At 37.4% G+C, this 24,693-nt stretch overlaps 1 protein-coding gene across 2 annotated transcripts in view; it reads left to right on the top strand.

Annotated features, from left to right (window-relative positions):
• Positions 1-18,427, top strand: part of AFTPH (aftiphilin) — a 64,559-nt gene extending 46,132 nt beyond the window's left edge. The window contains exons 6-10 of one of the 2 annotated variants that reach the window (XM_037806712.1): positions 1,340-1,462; positions 7,130-7,190; positions 8,717-8,800; positions 12,778-12,901; positions 17,296-18,427. In XM_037806712.1, coding sequence (XP_037662640.1) covers positions 1,340-1,462; positions 7,130-7,190; positions 8,717-8,800; positions 12,778-12,901; positions 17,296-17,440 — 537 coding nt within the window. In that variant the 3' untranslated portion in view covers positions 17,441-18,427. The remainder of the gene's footprint in view (positions 1-1,339; positions 1,463-7,129; positions 7,191-8,716; positions 8,801-12,777; positions 12,902-17,295) is intronic. The other variant, XM_037806713.1, reaches the window with a different exon arrangement.
• Positions 18,428-24,693: the final 6,266 nt, after the last annotated feature.

The following is a 24,693-nucleotide window of genomic DNA, read 5'->3' as shown; positions in this document are numbered from 1 at the left end:
AGATAACTGGCCCCACCCCCAGAGATTTTTATTCAGCAGGTCTGGGGTGGGGATCAAGAGTTTGCACATCTGACAAGTTTCCAGGTGACACTGAAGCTGCTGCTTGGGGACCACTTTTTGAGAACTACTAGTTTAATTGACAGTTGACATCAGAAAAGGAGGCCGAAGCCAGTAATTGCCGAATATGTTGTCTGCTTGCATAAGAGCACACTAGAGAGCCTGTATAAAGTATATGTATAAAGTATACGGTTTTGAATTAGACCAGGAAATTGTTTTTGTTTTTCTAACTGCTAGAGTCAAGCCTTTCATGTGTACCATTGGTAAGAACTGAACCTGTAAATTGCTTTAGTCAGCCCTATTTTATGGGGAGGAAAAGTTCTCCTGAAAAGTTGTTTTTAGAAATTTACAAATTTTCACATTACCAACACAGCACCTTCAGTTTTTCTCCCAATTAAGGGAGAGTTTTGTCTGGAGTATAGCCTTTGATAAATAGTCAAGGGTTTATCAAATTATTATTTAAAAATGTGTAAAAGCTTGACTTTTTTTGTGGTCACAATCCTGGATTATCATCCATTTAGTGTTTGGTGGAGTGTTGGTGCAAAATGCTGACTGTTTTTTCTTCTTTGTTTCTGTACCCATCCTGAATGTCTTCCTTTCTTATCCAGAAACTGTGTTAGATACGTAACACACTCATTGAAATATATAAGATGTTTTCCCTTCTGTGATGACTGCATCTGTGTTTTGCCAGTCCAAGTAGCTAAGTACCAAGGCTTCAGTGTGTGGGGATCAGGATCAGACATTAAGTTCACAGTGAATGATTTAGTCATCATCACATCATATGGCATGTTTTAGAATGAGCTCTCACTTCTCCAAACACCACATTTTATGTAATGTGTATGAATCGAGTCCTTTCCTGCAATTTCTGTGTCTAAAACATCATAAAAGTATTATATTCTTAGGCCTGGATATAATATTGTTGTGCTCTCCCCATCCCAAATTGTACTTATGCTTTCATATAACATTAATAACTAGGTCCTTTAAAATAAATCTGATTTAAAATTCAAGGTTTTGATTTAAAATACAAGGTTTTGCTTTAAAAAGTTTTGGTTCCAAAGGAATTATTGCAAAGCATTTCCCATTATAGTGCTACAAGATTTTCTGTAAGCAAAACTGAGAATAGTTACTGTTTATCTTTAGTACTTTCCAAATGACTTGGGGTTTTTTGTGTTTTGTTTGTTTGTTTGTTCCTGCTTTCTGCTAGATTAACTTTCTTGTAAAGCCTATAGGTTAATCCCTCCCCACCCCCCACCCCGGTTAATGGCTATATACCTTTTTTCAGGGTATGTTAGAGCCGACCAAGGAACCATTGAAACCACTATCTGCTGCAGAAAAAATAGCTTCCATAGGTCAGACAGCCACCATGACACCAGAGATGAACCCATGTACATCTGATCAGTTCCAGGTAAATATATCCGTATGTATAGATATGTTTACAAATGTATATACACATACATACATACACACACTGTCTTTTCCCTTAATGTATGAATTTTGGTCTTTTAAATATTTTTAGAGTTTTATTTAAAAATGTGATTTTTGATTGTTTATAAAAATCCTTTAGAATACAAAGAACAAATTATGTTTAATTTCAAAAAAACACAAAGGCACAATTTAAGAACTATGTCATTATGGATAAGTCCTTTAAACTCTCTAGGGCTTAGACTCTACCAATAAAATGAAGAGTTTGAAGCAGGTTATTTCTAAAGTCCTTTGCATCTTGAGCATTGTGTGATCTTAATTTTTAACACACAAATCTGATAAGTGGTAAATTTCAAAAAACTGGGATTTACTGCATTTTGACCAACTCTTCTAGTCCACTATTGTGTTTTTCTTGACAAATTTTAAAATCTTAAATTTCCTGAGGATTTTTATATAGTAATAAAATTTAGGTGTGTCTGTTGCCTCAAAAACCACTGTGCAAGAGTCTGAGTAAAACTGTTATTTAAATTGAAAGGATGTGGCCTTAGCAAAACATTTTGTGGATTGGGAGTGAAGGGAGGTTGTCTTACTCTATTTCTATACCTCCTTGCCACATTTAAGCACAAATTTTATTTCAGTCTAATATGTTTAATATTAAAGTCTTCCCTCTTTTTATCTGGGAAACACTGGGTCCTTTTCATCTGTGTACTTTTCCCGCATCAGATTAGAAACTGACTCAGTACAGGTTAAACATTGCTTTTCAGAAGATTAATATTTTTATGTGAACATTACCATTTCTAAAACATGTTCTTGCCATGTTTGTCATTTTTTAAACTTAGATATCGTTTTCAGTTGTATCTAACACAAAAAATGTATGTTTCTACAGCATATTAGTTTCCTAGGGCTGCTGTAACAATTTACCACAAACTGGAGCTAGAAGTTTGACATAAAGGTTTTGGAGGGCCATACTCCCTCTGAAGCTCTAGGGGAAAATTCCTTCCTTGCTTTTTCCAGTTTCTGGTGGCTCCAGGCATTCCTTGGCTTGTGGCAGCATCACTCCAACCTCTGCCTCCATCTTCACATGGCTTTCTTCTCCCTGTGTGTCTCTGTCTCTGAGTTCAAATTTCCCTTTTAGAAGGACACCAGTTGTATTGGATTAGGGCCTACCCTAACCCAGTATGACCTCATCTTAACTTGATTACATCAGCAAGACACTATTGCCAAATAAGGTCATATTCACAAGTACCAGAAGTTAGGACATGAACGTATCTTTTTTTTGTGGGGGTGGGTGGAGAATGCATTTCAACCCACAACAGTCAGCCTTTCCCAAAATGTGCATTCCATAGAACACTTATTTCCTGAGATGCTTCTCTAAAGGAAGGTTCCAAGGTGAAGTAAGTTTGGGAAGTACTTCATATTATACCCCCATCAGCATGCTTGGAGATTCACAACACACGTTAAGGACTCCGAAGAGTCCTACAGTAAATAATCCTTCTTAATTTTAAGTCATCATTTCTCAGATTTACTTGTCCTCAGAACTCTTTTTTGCTGGGGCAAGGGAAGATAACACCTGTAGAACTAGTGTTTGGATAATATACCTTAGAATATAAAGATGTAAAGTATGGATCCTACACTTTCAGATTTGTCTACCAAGAAACATCTAATATTGCTGCTGTATTCCACTGTGGTTTATACTTAGGCATAGCTTAAGCATCACTTTGAAGCCAGCTTCTTACTGGCACTGAATTAGTAGGCAGGGGGGCCTGTCCACTAGGAAGTCCTAGCCTTATCTGATGGTTGGGCAACAGGCAAGGTGGCTAGGGCAAAATATCTTACTAGATAGAATCTGTCCTTAGTTATCTTTCTTTCATTGCCCTGATATTACCCATTGGCTCTCAACAGCTCTCCCAGGCCTGCTTTATTTATGCAGATTCCAAAATTATTTCTCCCATAGCACATCCCCATTTCCACCTTAACATTGTTATTCCTGTAGTGCTAGGAGTAACTACTTGTTACATGTACAGAAAATGAAACTGTTCTTATCTGAGGCCACTTGTTGCCGATTTTGTGTTCTTCCTTCTCTCTTCCTCCTCCATCCAACCCGTTGCTTATTTTATCAGAGGTAGTTGTCATTTGTACCCCTTGCTGATTTGCTCCATCTTATGTATTTCATTTTACTTATACCTTATAACTAATCTACTTTTTGATATTTAATTATAAACTTGACTAAAAGCAGAATATTTAGGTGACCTAATGAAACACGTGAGTGTTAATTGAACAGAAGACTTTTGGAGGGTGGTTCCCACTCCATGATATGTGTTCAGTAATTTATTGTTTAGTACACACATTTCTGTTTCTAAAAATGCACATGTACAAATATTAAATTAACATGTTTACCCTCTGCTATCTTGTGATAGTTTGTGATCCTTGGCTTTAGTTTTTAGATTTGGGGGAGAACCAAAGAAAATAATATTTACCAGTGGAAGCTGTTGTTCAAACTTATTTCTGAATTACCTCAGGCTTGTGTAACATGTAGACACAGTCAAACTGAAGATTTCAGTATGTATATTAGAATTTTTTGTTGAGAGACCCCACTTCCATGGTTGAATTATATAATCTTCATTTGATTCCATACCTCTCATTCAGGTTAAAATATTTAACAAACATCTGAAATGCATTGTAAAGATTCTCTTTATATTTCTTACCACTATTCTTTGGCATGTCGTGTATACTTCTTGGCCATGCTGTAATACTGCCACATCTTCTTGCTGGTCATATTTTTCAGATGAAACAGCCATAGCCTTTAGTACTAGAAGCTTAGCAAAATGTATATCAAGGAAAACCTATTAAAAACTTAAATTTTTTTTTGAAAACATGTACCCAACCTTCCTTTATGTTTTTGCTTTTGACATCATTAAATAGTGACTTCAGACAGCACAGTTGTGTAATTCCTATTATGTTTGCATGTTTTTGGTATATTTACTGCTATCCAAATTTTGATACTCATTTTATTTTTTTTCTTTCAAATTGATTTGAATTCACTAATCTTGTAACCATTGCGTCTCTTGTTTAGGAATTTAATACTTACAAATAACTGTCAATGCTGTTTTCTTTTATGATACGTTTACCTGAAAAGGTGATTTTAGGGTAAAAACATTAATGATGCCTTTGGGTTTTTTTAATCTTCAGCCATTGAATTTCAAGATCACACTATTCATGGAGCCATTACTGATGCCCCTCTTAGTATCAATACTTTAGCCATACTTTATTCAATGTTTAGTAGAGTCAGCTCTCTGGCTAGCAGTTATCCAACCAGTTACCACTGGCACACTTCCTCTCTTAAGCCATTTGATGTGACTATCTCAATTATGAATCAGAATTAGGTGGAAGAAATTTAAAATGACCATCTAATACCATGCTCCCTTTTTACAACAAGAAAACGTATTTGGATAGGCTAAGTGATTCAACCAATATCATATATTGTTGGTACAGTTAGGACTAGAGCCCAATTGTCTCCATTCTCCATTTTTGTGCTCTTTTTATTATGACCTTGTTTCCTTTGGGCTTTTGTCACTGTAGTAATCATTTAAACCACATTGCTTCAAGTTGTTCTGGAATGCCTCATTTCAAGCTTTCTCTTTGAGTTGCCTTACTTGTGATTGTCCTTAGTTAGCCTGTCATTGCTTAGGTGTCCTGTTTTTCATCTTCCACATTTTCACTAAAGTTGATTTGTTTTAGCACCTCATTATTTATAATATTGATGATGCCTTCAAAATGCGTACACCTATATGAAAAGCTAAAATTCCAAGCATATCACTGAAATATTTCTAAGCTTCCAGCTACTTGACATCGTTTAGATTAAAAATGCTAATGAAAGAGCTTTGCTCTATTTATCATAAACCTTATTACCTAGGCTTTGTCCATCCATGCAATACTGAATACAGTCATAAAGTGCCACTGATCTAGAAGTGGAATAATATCATTTGAATCTGTTGGAATGCTTAGAGGTTTTTGTTTGTTTGCTTTTGAGATAAATTAAAGAAGTTCTTTTCTAAATATTGTTTATCAGTTTTGCAGGTAGGTTATAAACTAGTTTACACCAGTATTCTTTATTTTAACATTTTATTTTGAAATAACTATAAATTCACAGGAAGTTGTGAAGATGGTACAGAGAGATCCCATGTACCCTTTATCTAATTTCCCCCATGGTTACATCGTACATAATTATAGTACTCTATCAAAACCAGGGATGTGACATTGGTACAGTATAGTGTGTATCATCATTTTACACGTGTAGATTGGTGTAACCACCACTGCAATTAAGATACAGAAGTATCCCATCACCAGAGAGATCTCCCTTTATAGTCACACTCACCATTCCTAACCCCTGGCAACCACTAATGTTAGCATTTTGTTTGGTTTATACCTCCCCTGACCTCCAGGCCTGATTTCTTTGGGACTAAATGTAATTTGTCTATCATTGGTAGCCCAGTTATCAAGATAACTGTAACAAATATCACAAGTCTAGACTTTCAAAAATTATCTATCTATATCCCTTTCCTACAGGGAGCAATGTCTTAATCGACCCAGAAGGAGATGAAATAAATAGTATTAATAGTGCCTACCATAGAGTAAAGCATAGTGATAAGCAATACCAAAAAAAAAAAAAAAAAGTTGGTCTTTATTCAGAAAAACCTGGAAATATAGGAGTTTTTCTATTTTAAAACCTCTCTAATCTCTACCAACATAATATATTAAGAGTCTGATATAAAGGTTATTTCAATAAGTGTTGTCAGTACCCCCCCACCTGCAAAAAAAGAAGAAAGAAAAACAGAAAAATCCCAACAATTTTTTCTCCTCAAGAATATTCTTAAAATGAAGCAATGCTTATTTTTTAAAAAATTGTTATACAACCATCCATGTTTTATGTACCGTTTGCTCATTTTATCTTTATGTTTTAGCAGTTACAAAATTTAAAAACAGAATATTAAAATCAGTTATGAATATCCTTTTTAGTACATTGCTTTTAAAATTAGATTCTGAGATCTGATCATAAGCGATTTCTAAATTAGAGAAGGTCAATTAAAATAAATATTTTTAATCAGTACTTTTTAATGTAAATGTAGTTCCCATTTACTGGCACATAGTTTTCTCTGGTAAGAAAATTTAGGTAGCTAGTAACTTAAACTAGCATTTTCACCTGTGTCTCATGTTGGACAGAATTCACATGTACTTTTTAAAATAACTCTTTACTGAAAAAAGCAATGTCATTTTTTAATACTTTAACATTCTTATTGTAATCAAGCCAATAGTTGGAATCATGATTTGAGAAACAATTGGAGTCAGGACATAGAATTAGTCCATAAATTTCTGTTTGAAAATTTAAAGATAATTCCAGTTCTCAGATAAAACTCGTTTAAATCAGTAAGCTCTACTGTTTGTCAATTTTGCAATATCAGTTTGTGTTAGTATTTGCAGGTGACCTTCGGAATTAAAAATTACCCCAATTTTGTCTTTAGGTTTTTTGTTGCCTAATGATCTTGCTATTATAGTTTTTTTGTGGGTTTTTGTTGTTATTGTTGTTTTTAAAATTCTTTACATTGCTACAACCTGTACTGATTAATTTTGATTTTCTGGTTTTCAACTCTAGGAGTCTCTACCACCCGTCCAGTTTGACTGGAGTAGCAGTGGCCTTACTAACCCTTTAGATGGTACGTCTCTCCGTAGAGCCTCTAGCACCAGAGCTAGAGTTAAGAAAGCTACAAAGTTCAGACAAACTTCTCTCTGCTGATTTCCTTTTTCATTTGAACATAACTTCTTATTCTTATCTTTGGAAATTCAGGCTTTCTTTCTGAATAGTAATTTGCATAAGAAACCAACTGTCACTATTATTAACAGTATTCATGTCCAAATATAGGTAGTAGGCAGTAGGTAGAATTTTAGTTTCTTTATCTGAAGTCAAAACAAGCTCATTTTTATTTTTCACAGATATCTAGGTACATTACATAATATTTTGGCTAGGTTCAATTTGCTTGAAATTTGTTTCTTCATTTTAATTTGTGGAATTTTCTTGGGTGCAAAGTCTTGTGGCTAGAGGCTGCTTCAAAGCACAAAGCACAATTATTTAACCAAAAACAATGTGCATATTTATTGACTCAAAGTAGTTTTCAAATTTAATAACATTTTATAGAGTACCTATATGCAAATGGAAAATGAGTGGTTTTCACAATCTTTTTCTAAAACTTATCTCCAAATGCTAGTAAGCATTTCCTGAAATAATTGGTTTTACTACGGCTTTTTAAAAATCCTGAAAAAGAAATCATTTATTCCACTAATTTGGGGTCTTTGAAATAACACACAGTGTTAGTTTTCCAGTGTGTTGACAACACAAGTTTTAAGTGGATCCCAAGATACAATTATTCGTACTCCTTGTACTTCATAAGTTGTTTGAACCATTGTCTATAACTCCTGTCACTCTTATCAGCTTTGCCTTATAGTGGGTATCCTAGAGTATCTGGAAAGCATCCAATTGAATAGCAGTGCTGAAAGAAAGCCTGGATGCACCTTTTGCTGTTGTCTGGTGTCTTATTCAGTCAAATCATCATGCTTTCTATTAACAAACAACTTCTTCAAAAATGTATACTATTTCTGTTACTGTTTCAGAGTTAAAGGGGAACAGTACAGCTTGAGGTTGCACATCAGGGTAGGGCAGTCATGGCATTCTTTATCACGATACTTTATGTTAAACTAAGTTAACGTGTTGGTGCCTGTCTTGAAACTGACAACTTTGTCACTTTTTAAAAATCATTAATTAGAAACCAACTTTACTAACATGGAAGATTGGTTTGGGCATGTACAGTGCTTTAACGATGGATTGAGATTAAGGTATTGTTTCCCTTTAACGGGTATACTTTCCCCCTTGGCCTTTCTGGTATGGCTTCCAGTTTTGATTGAAAGAACTGAACTCCTTCCAACTAAAACCTTACTAAGTGTTAAATGATTTACGTTGTACATGAAAAAATGTACATTGAAATAAATTGTTATTTTAGAAATGTCCTTAGTAATGAAAAACTAATACTGTACACATTGTTTTAATGTTGATTTTTAAAATGTGTAATGACTACTAATTATAACCTGCATGTTCAAGTGTGTGTCTTACCCCTTTTTACACATAACCCCTCCTCCCTTGGCTTACCTTCTGTGTGGCTGCCTACCAACACGGTCACTGAATTTCAAGCTAGTGGAGGTTCCACTCTTCTGAACCTTGATTTCTTTGGGCCCGTGGATGACAGTAGCTCTAGCAGCAGCACCACAATCCCAGGTCAGCAGAGTGTTAAAACCACAATTCTAGTTTTTTTACTAAAAGCATGACCATTTGACTTTCCTATAAACAAGGAAACTACTAGATTGTATTCTCTAGAATGTGTTTCTAATACTTTCCTTTTATCTGTCGTTATTTTCTAGTATCTGACTACAACAAATGACTTCACATGAAATGTATTTTGAGGAAAGCATTCTCAGAATGTAGTATTCAGAGCTGAAAGTAGTTTCTAGGAATAAGACAGCCCTAATGTCCTTACACAGTTAAAGGATAGGTTTTTTTTCCCTGTAAGTGGAAAATGTGATATCTTGTATGCTTATTTTTAAAAGCACATTCTATGAAGCCATTTGAAAAAATACAAGTTTAGAGATATAAGAATATTTTAATACAGAAAGATGACTTTACATTGTAGTGCCTGTGACAGTAGAATCTTTACAAATTCTAGCATTCAACTAGTTAATTGTTTATTAGTGATGCTAAATGTATAATTAGTTTCCAAAATGTTGGAGTCTAGAACTTATACAGCCCCACATAGAACTAATACTGTTTTTTGTAGCTCTTAAATAGAAAGTATACTGTTAGTTTTCCATGGAGGAAAAAAATGTTACATAAGTTAATGATAGAAAATAATTGCTATAAGATATAAAAGCTAGAAATTAAAACTTCTTGGAGTGCCTGTTAATGTTCAGCCCTGCAAAAGTTCGTTTCATTGACCGAAGGACTAATGTACTTTGTCATTTTCTAACTGAATAAAAGATTAAAATTATAATGGCATTTTTATGTTTACATTTTATTTAATATGATTTTAATGAGTCCCTGTCATCCCAACTTGTGATCTGGTAATCATGCCCCTTGGTCACCAGACAGCTGCTGGGGTGCTGTATAGATGCTGTTGCCCAGAATGCATGGAGAGGATCTCTCTGCCCCCACTAGGGGCCAGTTTCCCAGCCAACCTGATCCCTGAGAATTTGCTGGTTTTGTTCTGTTCCATTCGATAACCCTGCCACACACTTCTAACAGTTTAGGAGCCCTGATGGGAAATGGGAGAGACCAAGAGAGTCAGCTGAGGGTGAGCCTGGGATCAGGATGCCCTTCTCTAAGATCTGGTTATGGAAATCTGATCCTGTACCAGGAAGTCCCAAGGTCATTAGTAGAATGACTGGATTCCTCAAATCTAAGCCCCTGGCTATCATTTTCATTGTTCTCAAGATTTTACAAATATGAAAAACCAAACTGCCTGGTTTGACTTCAAAATGTTTTTTTTTTACTATATCTTAAATGTCTTCTAAATATATTTGGACTATGAAATAACCTGGGTGAGCTACTTAGTTGTCTGGCATTTTTAAATACTTAATGGGGGGTAGAGGGTAGGGGGGAACAAAAGCTTGTATATCACTGTCCTTATTACTATAGTATTCCCAGGAATAAATTACCAAGCTCCTATTAAATTTGCTCTCAACTTTGTTTTGTCATGATCTGTATTATAGTTTAAGTGAGTTTACTATTTTTCTTTTGGAGGCCTAAAAAACCTGGTTTAAATTTAATCTTTGATTACATTTCAAACTCATTTAAAAACCATCCGTAGGAACACAAATTACCTGACCATATAAAGAAGTACAGAAAAGACCTGATAATCAGGCTCAGAATACAGAGCTGCAAGAAGAGCAAGCAGTTGCAGAAACTTAGAGCTGTAATGGAAGGGAAATTAGTATGGTCAAATGCAGTCCTCATTACTTTGGACTCTTTTAAATATTTTCTTTCAGTATTTTCATTAATATGCCCTAGCTGCTATAGCAATTTGATTACTGTAAATTAGCTTTGGCTTCTTTTTATTGCTCTTGGGTTTTGTTAAAACTTACCATGAAGCTACAGGTATCAGCACTTCCTTGCTATTCCATTTCACCACTTGCTTGCACTTTTTCTGACTTGTTTCTGGGAAAGTCATTTTATCTTAGCTTGCGGTTATTTAATGATTTTGTGTATGAGACTTAGGAGGTTGGCATAGAACTTGGTTGGCTAGCTTTAGTTATGTAACTCAACTATGCCTCATTAAGGTTCAGTTAAAAAAAAAGAAAGCCTCTCCCATTAAAAAAAATTATTCTCCAATCGTTAACGTACAGAAAGTAGTTATCTACTTTTTGAGAAATAAAGCCACAGTAAGTCTTTTTTGTTGGTGGTAGTTGTTTGGGGTTGGGGAAGGAATTGATTTTTTTGTGGTTAATACCATATATATATATTTTTTATCTCCCACTTAACTGTTTGATACACAAGTGGCCAGTATTTTACAAACTCGAGTAAGTTTTTCCTAGCACTATTGTCAGTCAGAAGCAGTTGTTTAGTCTGCATTATGCATTAGACATTAACTTAAATTTTGTGGCTACTTGGTATCTGACCTTTCAGAATGCAGGAGGGCAGTGCCTTGGGTTCATTTTGTCCCTTTACAGACATCCACAATTTTTTTACATTTTAATTACAACCCAGATACTTATTATAGAACTAAAAAGAAAAAGGCCTTTAAGAGTATATTTTTGAAACTATACCTTAATAAAATATTAAGAACTTGGGAGAGTCAACATACATCTTCTATAGCCTTCCTCCCTTGTTGGACATGGTAACTGTGGAAGCCGCTTTTGCTTGTTTGATTTCTGTAAACATCTGAGATCTATGTTTACATCTGCTAATCATCTGCAAAGTTGGTTAAAAAAAACAGTTACTGATTTTTTTTTCTTAAACTTGAAGTATCCTAAAAGGAGAAAACCTCTTAGTATAAATATATGTGCATTTACATATTATTTTATCTGATGATTTTGCAGGGCCTTTTTAGAAATAATAAAAGTTGATGAATTGATAAGCAAGTCTTCCTTACAGTATGCTGAAGTGTTACACCCTGAAAGTACTGAATTTTTTATTTTGTGTGATTTGTTTGTAGCAAGGACAATGCAGTGTTAAAAACTTTTTTTTTAATCTGATTATTTGTATTATCCAAAGTTTAGCTAGAATTTAAAACATTTTATTGTTCTTTCCAGTGTTTTTATAGTCATCACTGTTATTTAATATTATATCTATCTTACATGGGAGAAGTGAAAATTTATATGTACATCTTCACTAGTGAAGTCAGATGGAGAGAGAACTTTTATAGGTTTTTCTAAAATAGATTTTTGCAGTAAATCTAACCCTTTAACTCATCTTCATTTTGAATTGCTGTAATAAGATATTTGAACTTATAGCCTACCAGATTCAGATATGAAACTAGAGAAATATAATTAACCTTTGAGAGAAGAATTTTCATTTGTCCAAAAGTAATGCTTTTTATTCATTTTTTCTGAAAATATTTTATCCTCCCCACCTCTTACTAAAGAAAGAACAATGGGATGTATAGTTTATCTTTAGTAATAATTTGATGCTTTGAGTAATATTTCGTGTCCTCAGATAGTCAGAATCTATTTAAACTAACAAAATCATTTTCCATGTTTGAAACTGTGTATTAGACTCCATCTATTTTGGTATGAAAGAAAATAATAAAGAAAAAATCCCTGGGGTGCAGGAGCAAAGAGAGCCAAAAAATGAAGTTCATCAATTGATTTAAAAATTGAGGATGATTTAAAAATTGTATAACAGTTATGTGTATTTTATTTAACACATTGATACCTTTCTAATTGTAAAATTTGGGAGAGTTTTCTATAGTAGATAGAAATTTTAGAAGTATTCATAGGTATCTGCTACATAAATGTTAGATTAATTAAGGATATATTTATCCCAATTTAAAAGGAATTTTTAAAGATTTTCCTGTTTTATAAAAACTGAAAAGTATAGTTTATAATTTTAAAAGTAAGTGCATTACTACGGTACTCTAAAAATGTGTTGTGCTTGTAAAAGACTCAGATGTTTACAGAATATTGCCTTTTGCATCTTGGATTGTGGCTGATTGAATAATCCATTGCAGCTTGCCATCACTGACTATCATTTTATACTATAAGGTGTGGATCCAGAGTTGTATGAGTTAACAACTTCTAAGCTGGAAATCTCCACCTCAAGCCTCAAAGTGACTGATGCATTTGCCAGACTCATGTCCACAGTAGAGAAGACAAGCACATCGACCAGGTAAACCAGCTAGTGTTAATTACACCCTAGTTTTGAATTCTGTGTGAAATGAAACAGCCCAAATGGAAAAACATGTGAGTTGGCAGTATTTCAGTATATTATATTAAAATGAACTTTATATTTGCAGAAACCAATAGATGCTTAATTCTAGAAAACAGTATCAAATTATATTTAATTAGGAACTTTATTAGAGCAGAGCTATTTTATAAGAGGCTAGAAAGAGCTGACAGATATGGGTTTGTTTATGGTTTTTTTTTTTTCACTTTGTGGAGTAGAATTCTGATTAAGTATTGAAATCACAAAGCCATTATAGAACTTTCCCCTCCCCCACCCCACACCCCCGTAACTACTGAAACGATCATCTTTGGAAACCCAGTTTCACACTCCTACAGTTACCTAGGCTAATCTTTTCACTCTTGGGCTAAGATAGTCTAGGAAATGGCCACTCTGTTATTTTCACGCTTTACCCTGATGTGTTTCTTGGATTTGGGAGTGAGGCTTTGCTTTACCAAGCCTTCAGGGAGCGCCTCAAGACTTGAGAAAAGCAGTTATCATCAACCTGTGTAAGAACAGGTACAAGGACTGTCACTTGGGCCTTGTGTTTAGGATTCAGGAAATCTTTAGTTTTACATAATTAAGCACTGGAATAATCCACTGCTTTGACATGTCAGCCATGAGAATAAGCCAGTTCCTAATAGGAAGGCAGTCATTGTGAACCAGTAATCACTACTGCAAGAGCGAATGCTCACTGGTTGGCATGCCAACTCTGCTGTCCCAAAGCCGTGGTTCAGCAGCATTAAGTGCAAATATTTACCTGTTAGTTGCCCACTTTGGGAACAGTATTATAGATCATTCTTCTAATTAAATACATGCTACTCACATATCAAACTCAGATTTATCTTCTAAACCAATTCTTCTGTAGAAAAAACATCCATCTTAAAATTTTGACTTGATTATCACATTGCCTTTTAACCATTACTGTGTGCTTAAGTATCCATTCATTCAACAAATATTTATTATTAATGCCATTGATATGTATAATAGCAAAAAGCCATTATTATTCTTTCTATAATTATAGATACCCTTACATTTTGTTGGTCCACAGATCCCCTCTCCATTGTCCTCATTGCCCTTAAATTTTGTTTGTTGGTTTGTTTCTTTTGGGGGAAAGGTTACATTTTATTTCAGGGAGACAATGATTTTGCTAGAGGGAAGGACTCATTCTACCTTGGCTTTTTTTTTTCTTTTAATGTTTTGCTTTTGCATCTTTACCCTTGGACTCGAGTGCCTGACCCTCCAAGTCTGCTAAGTCCTTCAGTGACTTTTTATCACACTACATACGGCATTTTTTTGTAGTACAAAGTCAACACGTAGGTCTCTTTTTTTTTTTCTTCCTTTTAGTTAACCTGTAACATTTATTGAATAATAACATACACAGATTATCACTTAAATGCTCAACATATACCCAAATTAATTCATCACCCCCTTCTACCTCTCCAAACATATTCTTTGTCATCTCAGGGAATGACATCACTACTCTCCTAGTGACCTAGTCAGAATCCTAGAGGTCATCTTCACATTTCCCGGTGCTTTCTCACCCCTACACTTTTGTAGTGGGGTACTTGGCACTGTTCAAGCCTCCTAATAAGTGAACCAACTTGTAAATGAAGACCTTGTGGATTTTTTTGCTTGCTTTCTAATTTTACCTCTTTCTAAATAAGTCATATATTCAATTGAAATTATATATTCTCATACAAATTTCTTATCCATTTTTTTCTACGTTAACCAAAATTAAATCTCAAGATTAAAACTAATGCACCTTTGACTTTAAAAACAAAAAAAGCATTGCTTTTCTTGTTAGGCTTTCCCCCTTTAGTTTTAGGATAATCCTTTATGTACCATTTCCTCACCTTTTTACGCTCTCTCATTAAACAAAAGACAGTAGTTTTCAAAGTCCCAACAATGGGAATTCATTCTTTGTGCCATTAGGAGGAGCTCTAAACCACATTGTTAACTTGCTTGCTCTCATTTTTAAACTCAGCCTTGAAACATTGCAGGACACTAGGGTATTTGTTAAGCCCTATCACTTTAATAAGTTATTTTCATTTCCCCCCTTATTCTGTTCTGTTGTGGATCAACTAAACCTATAGTGTATCTCCTGGGTCAATGTTGTAGCTGTATTGAATTACTCGCTAGTATGTGTCCGATTTGATATTTAAAATAAAGTATAAACTGCATTTATCTTCTTGGCTGGTGGCAATACACAGAAGATAGAATGAAAAAGCATTGTGAGGGAATGTAGGGTAAGAGAGGGTTCAAAAACAGTGGTCTGAGTAGGGGAAACTTAACATGTAACAAACCATGCCCCATTCTCTCTCTCTCTCTCTCCCCCCCACCTCCTCTCCCTTTCCCCTCCCTCTCCCTCTCCTTCTCTCCTCCCACTCTTGCTCTTTCTCTCTCTCAGTGTCCTTGACTATGTAAGAGAAAGTACATGTGCTCTTTTCTTTTCATAGAGGTTGTAAAAGTGACTTCTCACTTTGAGTTTTTTAAACAAATGCAAGTTGTTGTTTGAGCCTACTTTTGCAGTCAGTGATCTCCATCTGTCAATTTCAGTAAATTTTCATTTCATCTCATACCCAGCTACATTCAAATTTCCCCAACAGTTTCCTTTCCATCTGGTTTTTCCAAATCAATATTTAGTCCTGGACTATCGTACCTGAATGTTACGTTGCTTAAGTCCCTTTTAAACCCAGCATTTCACTTGCTATTCCCATTTGTTTATCTTCTGTTTAATAACACCAGCTTTCTTTAAATCGGAAGTTTTATCTAAAGGCATGATGGATTCAGGTTAAATACTTTGAGCTAAAATGCATCATAGGCATTGTACCACATTAGAAGATACATGATGTCTGGTCAATTTTATCCAGAATGATACTAAAATTAACCACTAATGAGACAGGTTGACTTTTCCATTATATGGTTCCAGTTTTCACTAGAACTGTGTTCATATGATTGTACTTTGGAATGATGCAGATATCCAGTTTGTCATCAAACATCCATCAAAGAGTTTGGACACCATTTAGGTGCAATTTAAAATGTAGATTTAAACAGACAAAATTTGGATTGTTACTCCATTCTTCTCACAAACTCTAGAACTGAGTTTGGTGTTTGTTAATCTACTGATGGCCTTCAGTGTGCCTGAAGCTGCCTCCCTACTGGAAAAATTTGGTCCTAAAAGTCTGGTGTTGGGTTTTTCACTCATTCTATAAAAACTTGATTTCAGCCTGGATTCAGAAGTACTGACAACAGAAAAGTCTAGGCGCAAAATTAAGGCCTGCATCTGTCTTTTCTTGCTTCACATCCTGACTTCCTGCTCCCCATCTTAAAGGCAAAGAAAATATTGGGGTTGAAGAAATAACCCGTGTTACATCTAATTGAGTTGCAACTATCCTTTACCCTAAAAAAGAATATTGAGATTTTTATAGTCAATAATTTAAAATAAACTTAGTCTAAAATGAATATCTGTATGACTACAACCATTCCTTCAATATATTTGTCATCCTGAAAAAAAAAAAAAAAAATATATATATATATATATATATAGGTTGGATTACAAGCATGGGCTCAATTTGAGCCACATTGAGGTTCAGCTGGCATTTCCTGCAGCTCACCTGGGGTCACCAGGGGTTCTTTGTATCTGTGCTGCACACCAAACTGCCCACTTCTTATATCTGGGGCACTGTGGCAAAATTGTTGTAGGATTTGGAGATTACCCCTCTCTGAGTTCCTTCCTGCCTGTGTACATCCTCAACACCAACAGTCGTACCAGTTGCTGCTGCTTTTGAACCCGCCATTATGCCCCGGTGGGGCTGAGCCTGGGTGTTTCTGAGCTGAGGACTTTTTCTCTCTTGGAATTCCCCACTGGGGATCAGGAAAGCCTGAGGTTAAAATTACTTACAAGGCCTTGTGCCAGACATACTTAGTTTTATGTTGAGGTAATTTGGGTAGTTTCATGGGGAACAGGGGAAAATCCAGTTGGGTGGAGTGTTGTTAGGGCCTCAGCATTGTATTTCTGCTTAGAAGCATTTTTAAATTTGCCTGGATAGAGGCTTCTAGCCTCAGATGAAGCTGTGAGCTTTACACATGCACATGTGAATGTCTCTATATCTGTGTCTACCTTTAATGAACATACATAAACTGGGTGTCCATCTCTCTTCTTAAGAGGTGTGGCAGCTGGCAAGAAGCATGCACAGAACTATGAGATTGAGTAACTGGCAGAGGAAAAGATACTTGAGTCCCACAGTTGCTAACTGCCTAACTTGAGAGTGAATTTTCTCCTGTTTGACTTCCAACAAAGCCACATTAACACACTTTTCTCTTTTATTTGTCAATAGGAAACCTAAAAGAGAAGAGCACCTGAGTGAAGAAGCCGTCAAGGTGATCGCTAGCCTTCCTGACTTAACGTTCATGCATGCCAAGGTGTTGATGTTCCCAGCCACATTGACACCTGCCACAAGCTCCCGAGAGAAGGCAGACTGATAACTGATGTGAACTGGATGATTTCAATTGCTTTTCCTTTCCTCCATCCCTTCCCTACCATCAAAAGCATACCTGCTCTGATTTAAAAAAAAAATTCAAGTCCAGCTGATTTGTTGGTAAGCCGCACTAGAAAGGTATACATAGTAATGTATATTTATTTACATACTGAAGTCTTAAATTTATATTAGAAAAAAATGTAAATAATTGGGGGTGAACATTTTTGAAGATTATTCTTTTTGTGTTGCTGGGGTGTATACATTTATGTCTTTGTGAAATACACTGGTGGTGTCCTTCTTACTAAACTTTTGAAATAAAAAAAAAGAAAATTAAAAACTCAAATCTCCACTGTCTGTGAAATCCCCTTCAGTCTTTTCAGATTGCATTGAATGTCCTATTAATTTTTCATATCATATGTTGACTTCCTTTTGCTGTCATAAGCTCCGAAGTCCCCATTTATTTTATTTTTTAAAATTTTCTGTGTGGTGGGTTTGCTTCAGATCTAGCTTTTGTTAACATTTTGGGGGCTCTTTTTTTAATCTTTTCAATCTGGCATATTGCTGTTTGACCTTCTGCAAGGTACTTTCATCAGTTGCTGTTTTGTTTTAGGGTATGGATCATTGTCAGAATTCGATTGGAGGGGTTTGAAGAGATTGTGTCTGTTTTAAATCAGTTTGATTTGGAGAAGGACCAAATTAGATGAATGTCTTACAATGAAATTTGTTACTGATTTTGTTGTTGTTCTATTGTACCACTATTTTTTTGAGGATTTTGCACAGTGTAAAATGACATAATCATAGATTGCTATGGTTTAGGCTGTACATACAGTAAAAACTATGGGTTTTAAATGTTTGGGGAAATTCCTATGGAAAAAAGAGAGACATGTAGAAGAACCTCTAACAAGGTTAATGTGCATGCCCAAGGTCTTTTGAGATTTCAGTGTGTAAATTTCCTTTTAGCTTACACAGAAATAAAATAATTTAAAAGAAATTTGGCCTGATGTCTTTGTGCTTTGATATCTGAGGGAAAATATAATGAGTTTGAATGTAAACTTCTACTCAGTTTCAGTGTTTTTCAGTCCTGAGGAAATCATTTGGTGGGGCTTCCATTTGGTTGAAACCAGAAAGAATTAGAATCTGGTCCCTAAGAATTGGATCAGTACTTTTAGTAGCTGATCTGTTTTTAGATGTAGAACATAAGATCACAAAAGAAATTCCAGGGATTCGTTGTTACATATTGTCATCAGCATATTGGCAAGGTAGTAATTAAATAGAATTTGTAGGGAATTTTTTTCCTTTCCAAAAAAATATATTCATGAGCAGAAAATTGCTAAAATAATTTAAAATATTGTTTTAGCATAAAATTATGTGACATATTTCATATAATCAGCAGTCTGGCCAACAGTGCTCCACCTCATCCGCAGTGACAGTGTATCCATAGAATCATTTTGCGTCTCTGTTGTTGGCAGAGATTCCTGTATTTGCCCCCTAGGTTATTACTCGGCCATTGCTAAACAGTTGCCTGAGTGTGATGGAGTGACAAGATACTTAACCAGTCCATCTCCCACCATTCCTCAAAATTTTTTGTGTCTTTTCCAGAAAATGCCTTCCTCCCAAATAATCTCAAGTTTTCAGTGCCCAGTAGACCTTCCCAAAATATTCCTCAGCAGAACTTCACACTTTTCAATAATTAAAACTTCAAGAGTCACTTTGACAGTATGCTACAATAAATTGTGTAATGGCAGCTGTCACCAGCCTAAGTTCAGAGCCCACTTGTTAGCTGTGTTAATGTGAGAAGGTTTATCAATTTCTCTGAGCCTTAATTATATTATCTATAGAAATGGGAATGATGCTCCGTCTTGTGGGGTTGATGTATTAAGTGGTAGATGTCAAAACACTTGTCGCCTGAGTAGACAGAGTCAATAAATAAAACAGCAAAGCCTGTGAAGGCTCCTGGACTTTGGACAGATTCAAGAAGCAGTCACAGGAGAAAGGGCCACTTAAAATGTCAAATTATTACATTATTATTTTAAAAGATCAAGTAGGCCTTCCTCTTGAAAGCACCCTGGCTTTAATTAGAGAATGAATGTTTCATCTTTGAACCACTCTTAGACAAGCCAGATTTACCTTTTGTTTGTCATATTGGCCTTTGACATTTTAATCAAAAGAGACACACTAACGTTGCATTGCCATGGGTTAAAGTCAGCAATCAAGTCTTGAGGACCAAAAGTGCTCAGCTTTGAACCGGACCAGGATGTGAATCACACCAGGAAGACACAGCAGTGATAGGGAAAAAACTTCAGCATCTTGCTGGGATCTCAGCAAAGGGAGAGCCTATCAGCTGCAAGCTTGTCTTCATCATCACCTGCTTCTGGTGGCAGCTGCCCATCTGTCTTTCTCAAATTCAACCAGGAAAACCCTGTAGAGTTGGGGACGGGAAGAAACCAAGGAGTCAGAGCCCCTAATGGATACTGGTTAAACAATCAGCTTTGTATCCTTGACATCTTCAAACTAGCTCACTCATCCCCCAGAGTCTTATCCCACTTGATGACCAAATTCAAATAACCATACATATTCCCCTTAATCCAAGCTAGGCTGGGAAGTATAGAACAAAATTCCCTAAGTCAAGTCATGTTTCACGACTATCTTCATGAGTCATTCTTTTATAAAGAAACTTGTTCATCCCTCTATGTGATTATCATGTTCTTTATTTAGAATTTATCATGCTTTCTTTCCTTCATGTTTCTTGAGTAAGTTAGGATTAGGTTTGGCTATGAGTAACAAAAACCCAAAATATTGCATTTCATGTAATAATACTCTTGTCACATTTTAACTTCTCTGAAATTGAAATGTATCATGCAATTGGATATGGCATCCATTTAGTTGGCAGTGGTTTCTTTTTCTTCGTGATGCATAAAACAATGTTACGTCTTACAGCCAATGGCAGTCAATAAAAATGGTAATGGTGCCTTAAACAATAGAAGCTTATTTCTATGTCATGTGAAACACTGGAGGAAAGCAGTCTTAGGGCTGGTGAGGAGGCATCATAAGATCATCAGGGACTGAAGCTCTTAGCATCTTGTTGCTCCGCCATCCTCAACACATGGTTTCTACCTTATGGTCCAAGATGGCTGTTCAAGGTAAAGCCATCCTGCCTGCATTCCAGCCATCATGGAAGGAAAGGTGAAGAACAGCACACTCCTGTTAAGGACACTTTCTATAAGGCATGTTGACAAATACAATCCATTGGCCAGAACTTAGTTGCAGTGCCATAGACAGCTGCTAAAGAGGCTAAAATATTTTTATTCTGGGACAGCCATCTAAAAAGAGAGTCAAATACTAGGGAAGAAGGAAAGAACAGATACTGCTGGACAATCAGAAGTCTGGGTCACACCTATTTTTCTCTTCTCAGCCCATACAAACAGTATTTAATGGAGATAACAGAATACAGAGAAATGAATCCCAGGATCTTTGTCTCGCGCTGTAGTGACTCAGACTGGAACTATTCCTTTCTTGGTACTTTTCCAAGGGGGAAAAGAATCTATAGAGGGCAGCACAGGATTTACTGGGAACTTGGAGAAACAAATGCTAAGACAAACATGGGTGGAAGTAGGGAGCAGCCTGGTGGGTAGAAGGCACAAAGAATTAGACCAGGAGTTGTGTGTTCTAAACAGACCTCTGCCACTAACCAGCCCTAAGATCTTGAATAAATCCCAGGCTTCAGGTACTTCATAACTAAGGGATTGGAGTCCCTAGAATCATAAAAACTAAAGTAGGAAGAAATCTTAGAGAATCATTGACCTTTAGGGCTACAAGATCAGCTGGTCTAGTAGTTTCCAAACTAAGCCCAGGAGCCCTGCAGCAGCTTTCCAGGAGGACTCGGCCCCTGCTATGAGGGGCATGTCCAGTAGTAACACATCGGGCTTATATATCTGGGGGGAGGGTGACTGCAGAAGATTTCATTTGATTTCATTTTGCTACCAAAAGTTGAAAGCCAATGATTTACATTCTCACAGCTGGGAAAAGAAGCCTAGAAAAGGAAACTGACATGTGCAAGGTTACACAGGCAGGACCTGAACCCAGCTTTCCTGACTTGGGCTTTCCACTTAGACCTTCTGGCATGTCCCCTCTGAATAAGTGCCAATCCAGCCACGGCCTAAACACTCGCAGGGACTCCATGTGGGACGAGGAGCTCACAAGGCAGCTCCCCCCCCCCCCCACACACACACACAGGCTTGGTTGGGCAGCACTGATCATTAGGGCGTCTATTAAGTAGAAGTCTGGTTTCCCATATAAGCACCTGTTGGTTCAAGTTGTCTCTGCTCAAGCTGCACAGGATAAGCCTAATCCCTTTTCCACAAATATCTGAAGACCACTAGCCTGTCCCCCATAACCCTCCTTCCGGTGGGTCCCCCACAATGACATGGTTCCCAGGCCTTTCACATACACATCATTCTTCTCTGGATGTTGTTTCCAGTTTGCCAAAGTTCTCTTCAAATATGCTCCTTAAACTGGACCCCAGGCTGGACCAGATGTTGCCTCTTCAGTGGCCTGGGGCTCACTTTACATTATTTCAGACACTTCTTTAAAATGTAGCCTAAAATTGCATTACCACGAATGGCAATGATGCACCCTCTCTAACTCATCGCAGGAACAGCCTTTTCCCCCAACTGCCATCAAGCCAGATTTTCTCTTTCATCTATTTGTGTCACTGAGTTTTGAGAACCGGAAAACAAGGTTTTACATTTATCCTTTCATGACTTTGGTTGGCTTTGGACCATGGTTTCAGCCTGCCCCTCTCATCATATCATCATTACACCTTCCAGAACATGGTCTCAGCCTCCTTCCTCAGCTCTGACCCACATATTGCTAAATATCCTCCATGATCCAAATCTCCAACAGACATCAGCCAGTACATCCCTGCAGCTCCCCTCCTGCATGCTGGGAATGCTCAGGGTATGACTTTTCAACCTGCAGTGATGCCCACATTTCTCCATCTTGCCCACAGATCATAAGAACAAAGGCCTTGTCAAATCCACTCTTCTGTGCCAATGGCATGTCATGGGCCAACCTGAGCATTACTATGGATGATCTCCAAGACCTCATCCAACTTGAGAAATTCTGTGACCTAGTGGTGCTCCAAAGGGTGCATAGAGGTGATGCAACAAGCAGAAGATAAAACAAGGACAATCATATAATCATTCAGAATGGTATCTGGCACACAGTCAGCACTCAGAATTTTTTTTTTTATCATCACCATTCAGCCAGTTCAGTATTTTGTCTTGATGGTGCAGAGAGAAGACTGATTGTAGGAGAATATAGTTGTCTTACTGAAGTAAGTCAAAAAGTCAGCCTGCCCTCAGGAATATTCAAGCTGCCCTTACTGTATCTGTTATGTTTCAATTATCCATCAATTGTCCATCTGAGGACAGCATTTCAAATCAATCGACAACATAATATCTCATTTTGTTTTAAATTTACTTCTTTCAAAAGCTACTCCTTTCCCTAATTTTTAAAATATCAGGACTAGGGGAATAAAATGATGATCGCCTGCTTTAAACCCTGAATTGTTTTGTGAACTCTGGGCTTTCACCCCCCGGACCTGTCTTCTGCCTGGAGCCCATGCTCCTCTCCCGCCTCAGTGTCCCTCTCCTGAGGTCACGAACTAGGTTATGAAAGAACAAAAGGGTTGAGGAGGGAGAATGAGGAGCCCTTGTATAACGAGTGCCATGCCTACACAGGAAAGGGGGCTGCTCTAGTTTCCGCAAAGTATTTCCTATATAATATCCTCCATCAAAACAGTCAAAAACGTTCTTGATTGAGATCCTCATCCTTGCATTTCTCTCTTCCAACAGCCTCCCGGCCATCCCCACCTAGATGTCCCATAGACTCCTCAAATTAAGTGCTTGTACCACAAACCCATGCTCTTATCTGCCTGTCCCAAGCACTCTGCCCACACCCGCCACACCCCCTACCTTGGTGCCCGATTCTCTATTCATGGCTCAAACTCTGGACTCATTCTTGGCCTGCTCCCCTTCCTTGTGCCTAATCCTATCAGTCTTGGAGTCCTATAAGTTATACCTCCTAAATACCCAACCCCTCATGTCTGCTGGGTGATTTTGTAACAGCCTCCTGAGGCCATTCCTCTGCCTTTCCTCCCCTCCAATCTAATCTTCCACTCTGTGGACAGAGTCTCCTTTCCTATTAAAGATCCTTTACAACATCCCTTTGCCCTCTGGACAAAGTCCTAACTCCTTGGCTCCTCACACAACCACGTGTGATCTGTCCCCCTTGCCCTCGGCTGCCTGCTCCGGCCCCTCCGTGGGCTCCTGCCCGGCGACCAAACACACCCTGCTTGCTGGCCCAAGCTAGTCCCTCTCCCAGGAATGCTCTTTCCCACCAGCCAGGCAGCCTCATTTCCTCTGGGGGCCTTTCTGGGCCGACCTCCACCAGGCAGGGCCAACTCTCCATCCTCCCTGAGGATTTTGCAAACCTCTCTGATAATATAACCCTCATCATAACACTACCTGACATTTATCAGGACCACCACTGAGGGCCACGTATGGGCTTCACACACATTCTCTCTCTTAACCCTCCCTAGAACCCTGTGAGGCACCAGAATGTTCTTAGCCCCATTTTACAATTGAAGAAACAGGACCCGGAAGGTTAGGTAACTTCCTCGGGGCACAGAGCCAGCAGGGGCAGGCGTCTTGCTCCCAGGGCTTGAGTCTTCCTCTCAGCACCTCAACACTTAACTACAGCGTATCAGCTGCTCTCGAGTGTGCACCTTGCTTTAAGGTGACCGGATTGCCTGTTCTTCTCCCTCAGGCTGTGTTTGTGTCCCTGGTCCCCCAAACTGCACTTGATATGTGGGCACATTTTCACCTCGTTTGCTTTCTAAACCTGTTTTGCACGAACCCTGGGTGCAGTCGACAGGGATCTTCCCTTTGGCTGCAAATGCTGTGAACCTCACCTTCAGCCACATCTGAAGTCTGTCCTATCCTGTCAATCACTGGTTCAGTCCCCCAGGCCCCAAACACCAACCCCAGTGGCTTCCATTTACCTAATACTATTTGTTTTTGTCTGTTTTTGCCTCAATTCCTGACTTGTGCAGGCATCAGGTAAGGCCACTCCTCGGGTACAGCTCTGCAGCCCTCAACACCAGGCGGCCTCTGGTGGAAAAGCAAACAGCTCTGTAGGACCCTCCAAGCCTGGAATCTGTCCTGATGGCTCCTCAGAAGGAGAAAATTGGGAAAT

This window comes from Choloepus didactylus, chromosome 17 (assembly GCF_015220235.1).
Source record: "Choloepus didactylus isolate mChoDid1 chromosome 17, mChoDid1.pri, whole genome shotgun sequence".
Lineage (NCBI taxonomy): Eukaryota > Metazoa > Chordata > Mammalia > Pilosa > Megalonychidae > Choloepus > Choloepus didactylus.
This window is presented reverse-complemented; position numbering and strand designations above follow the sequence as displayed.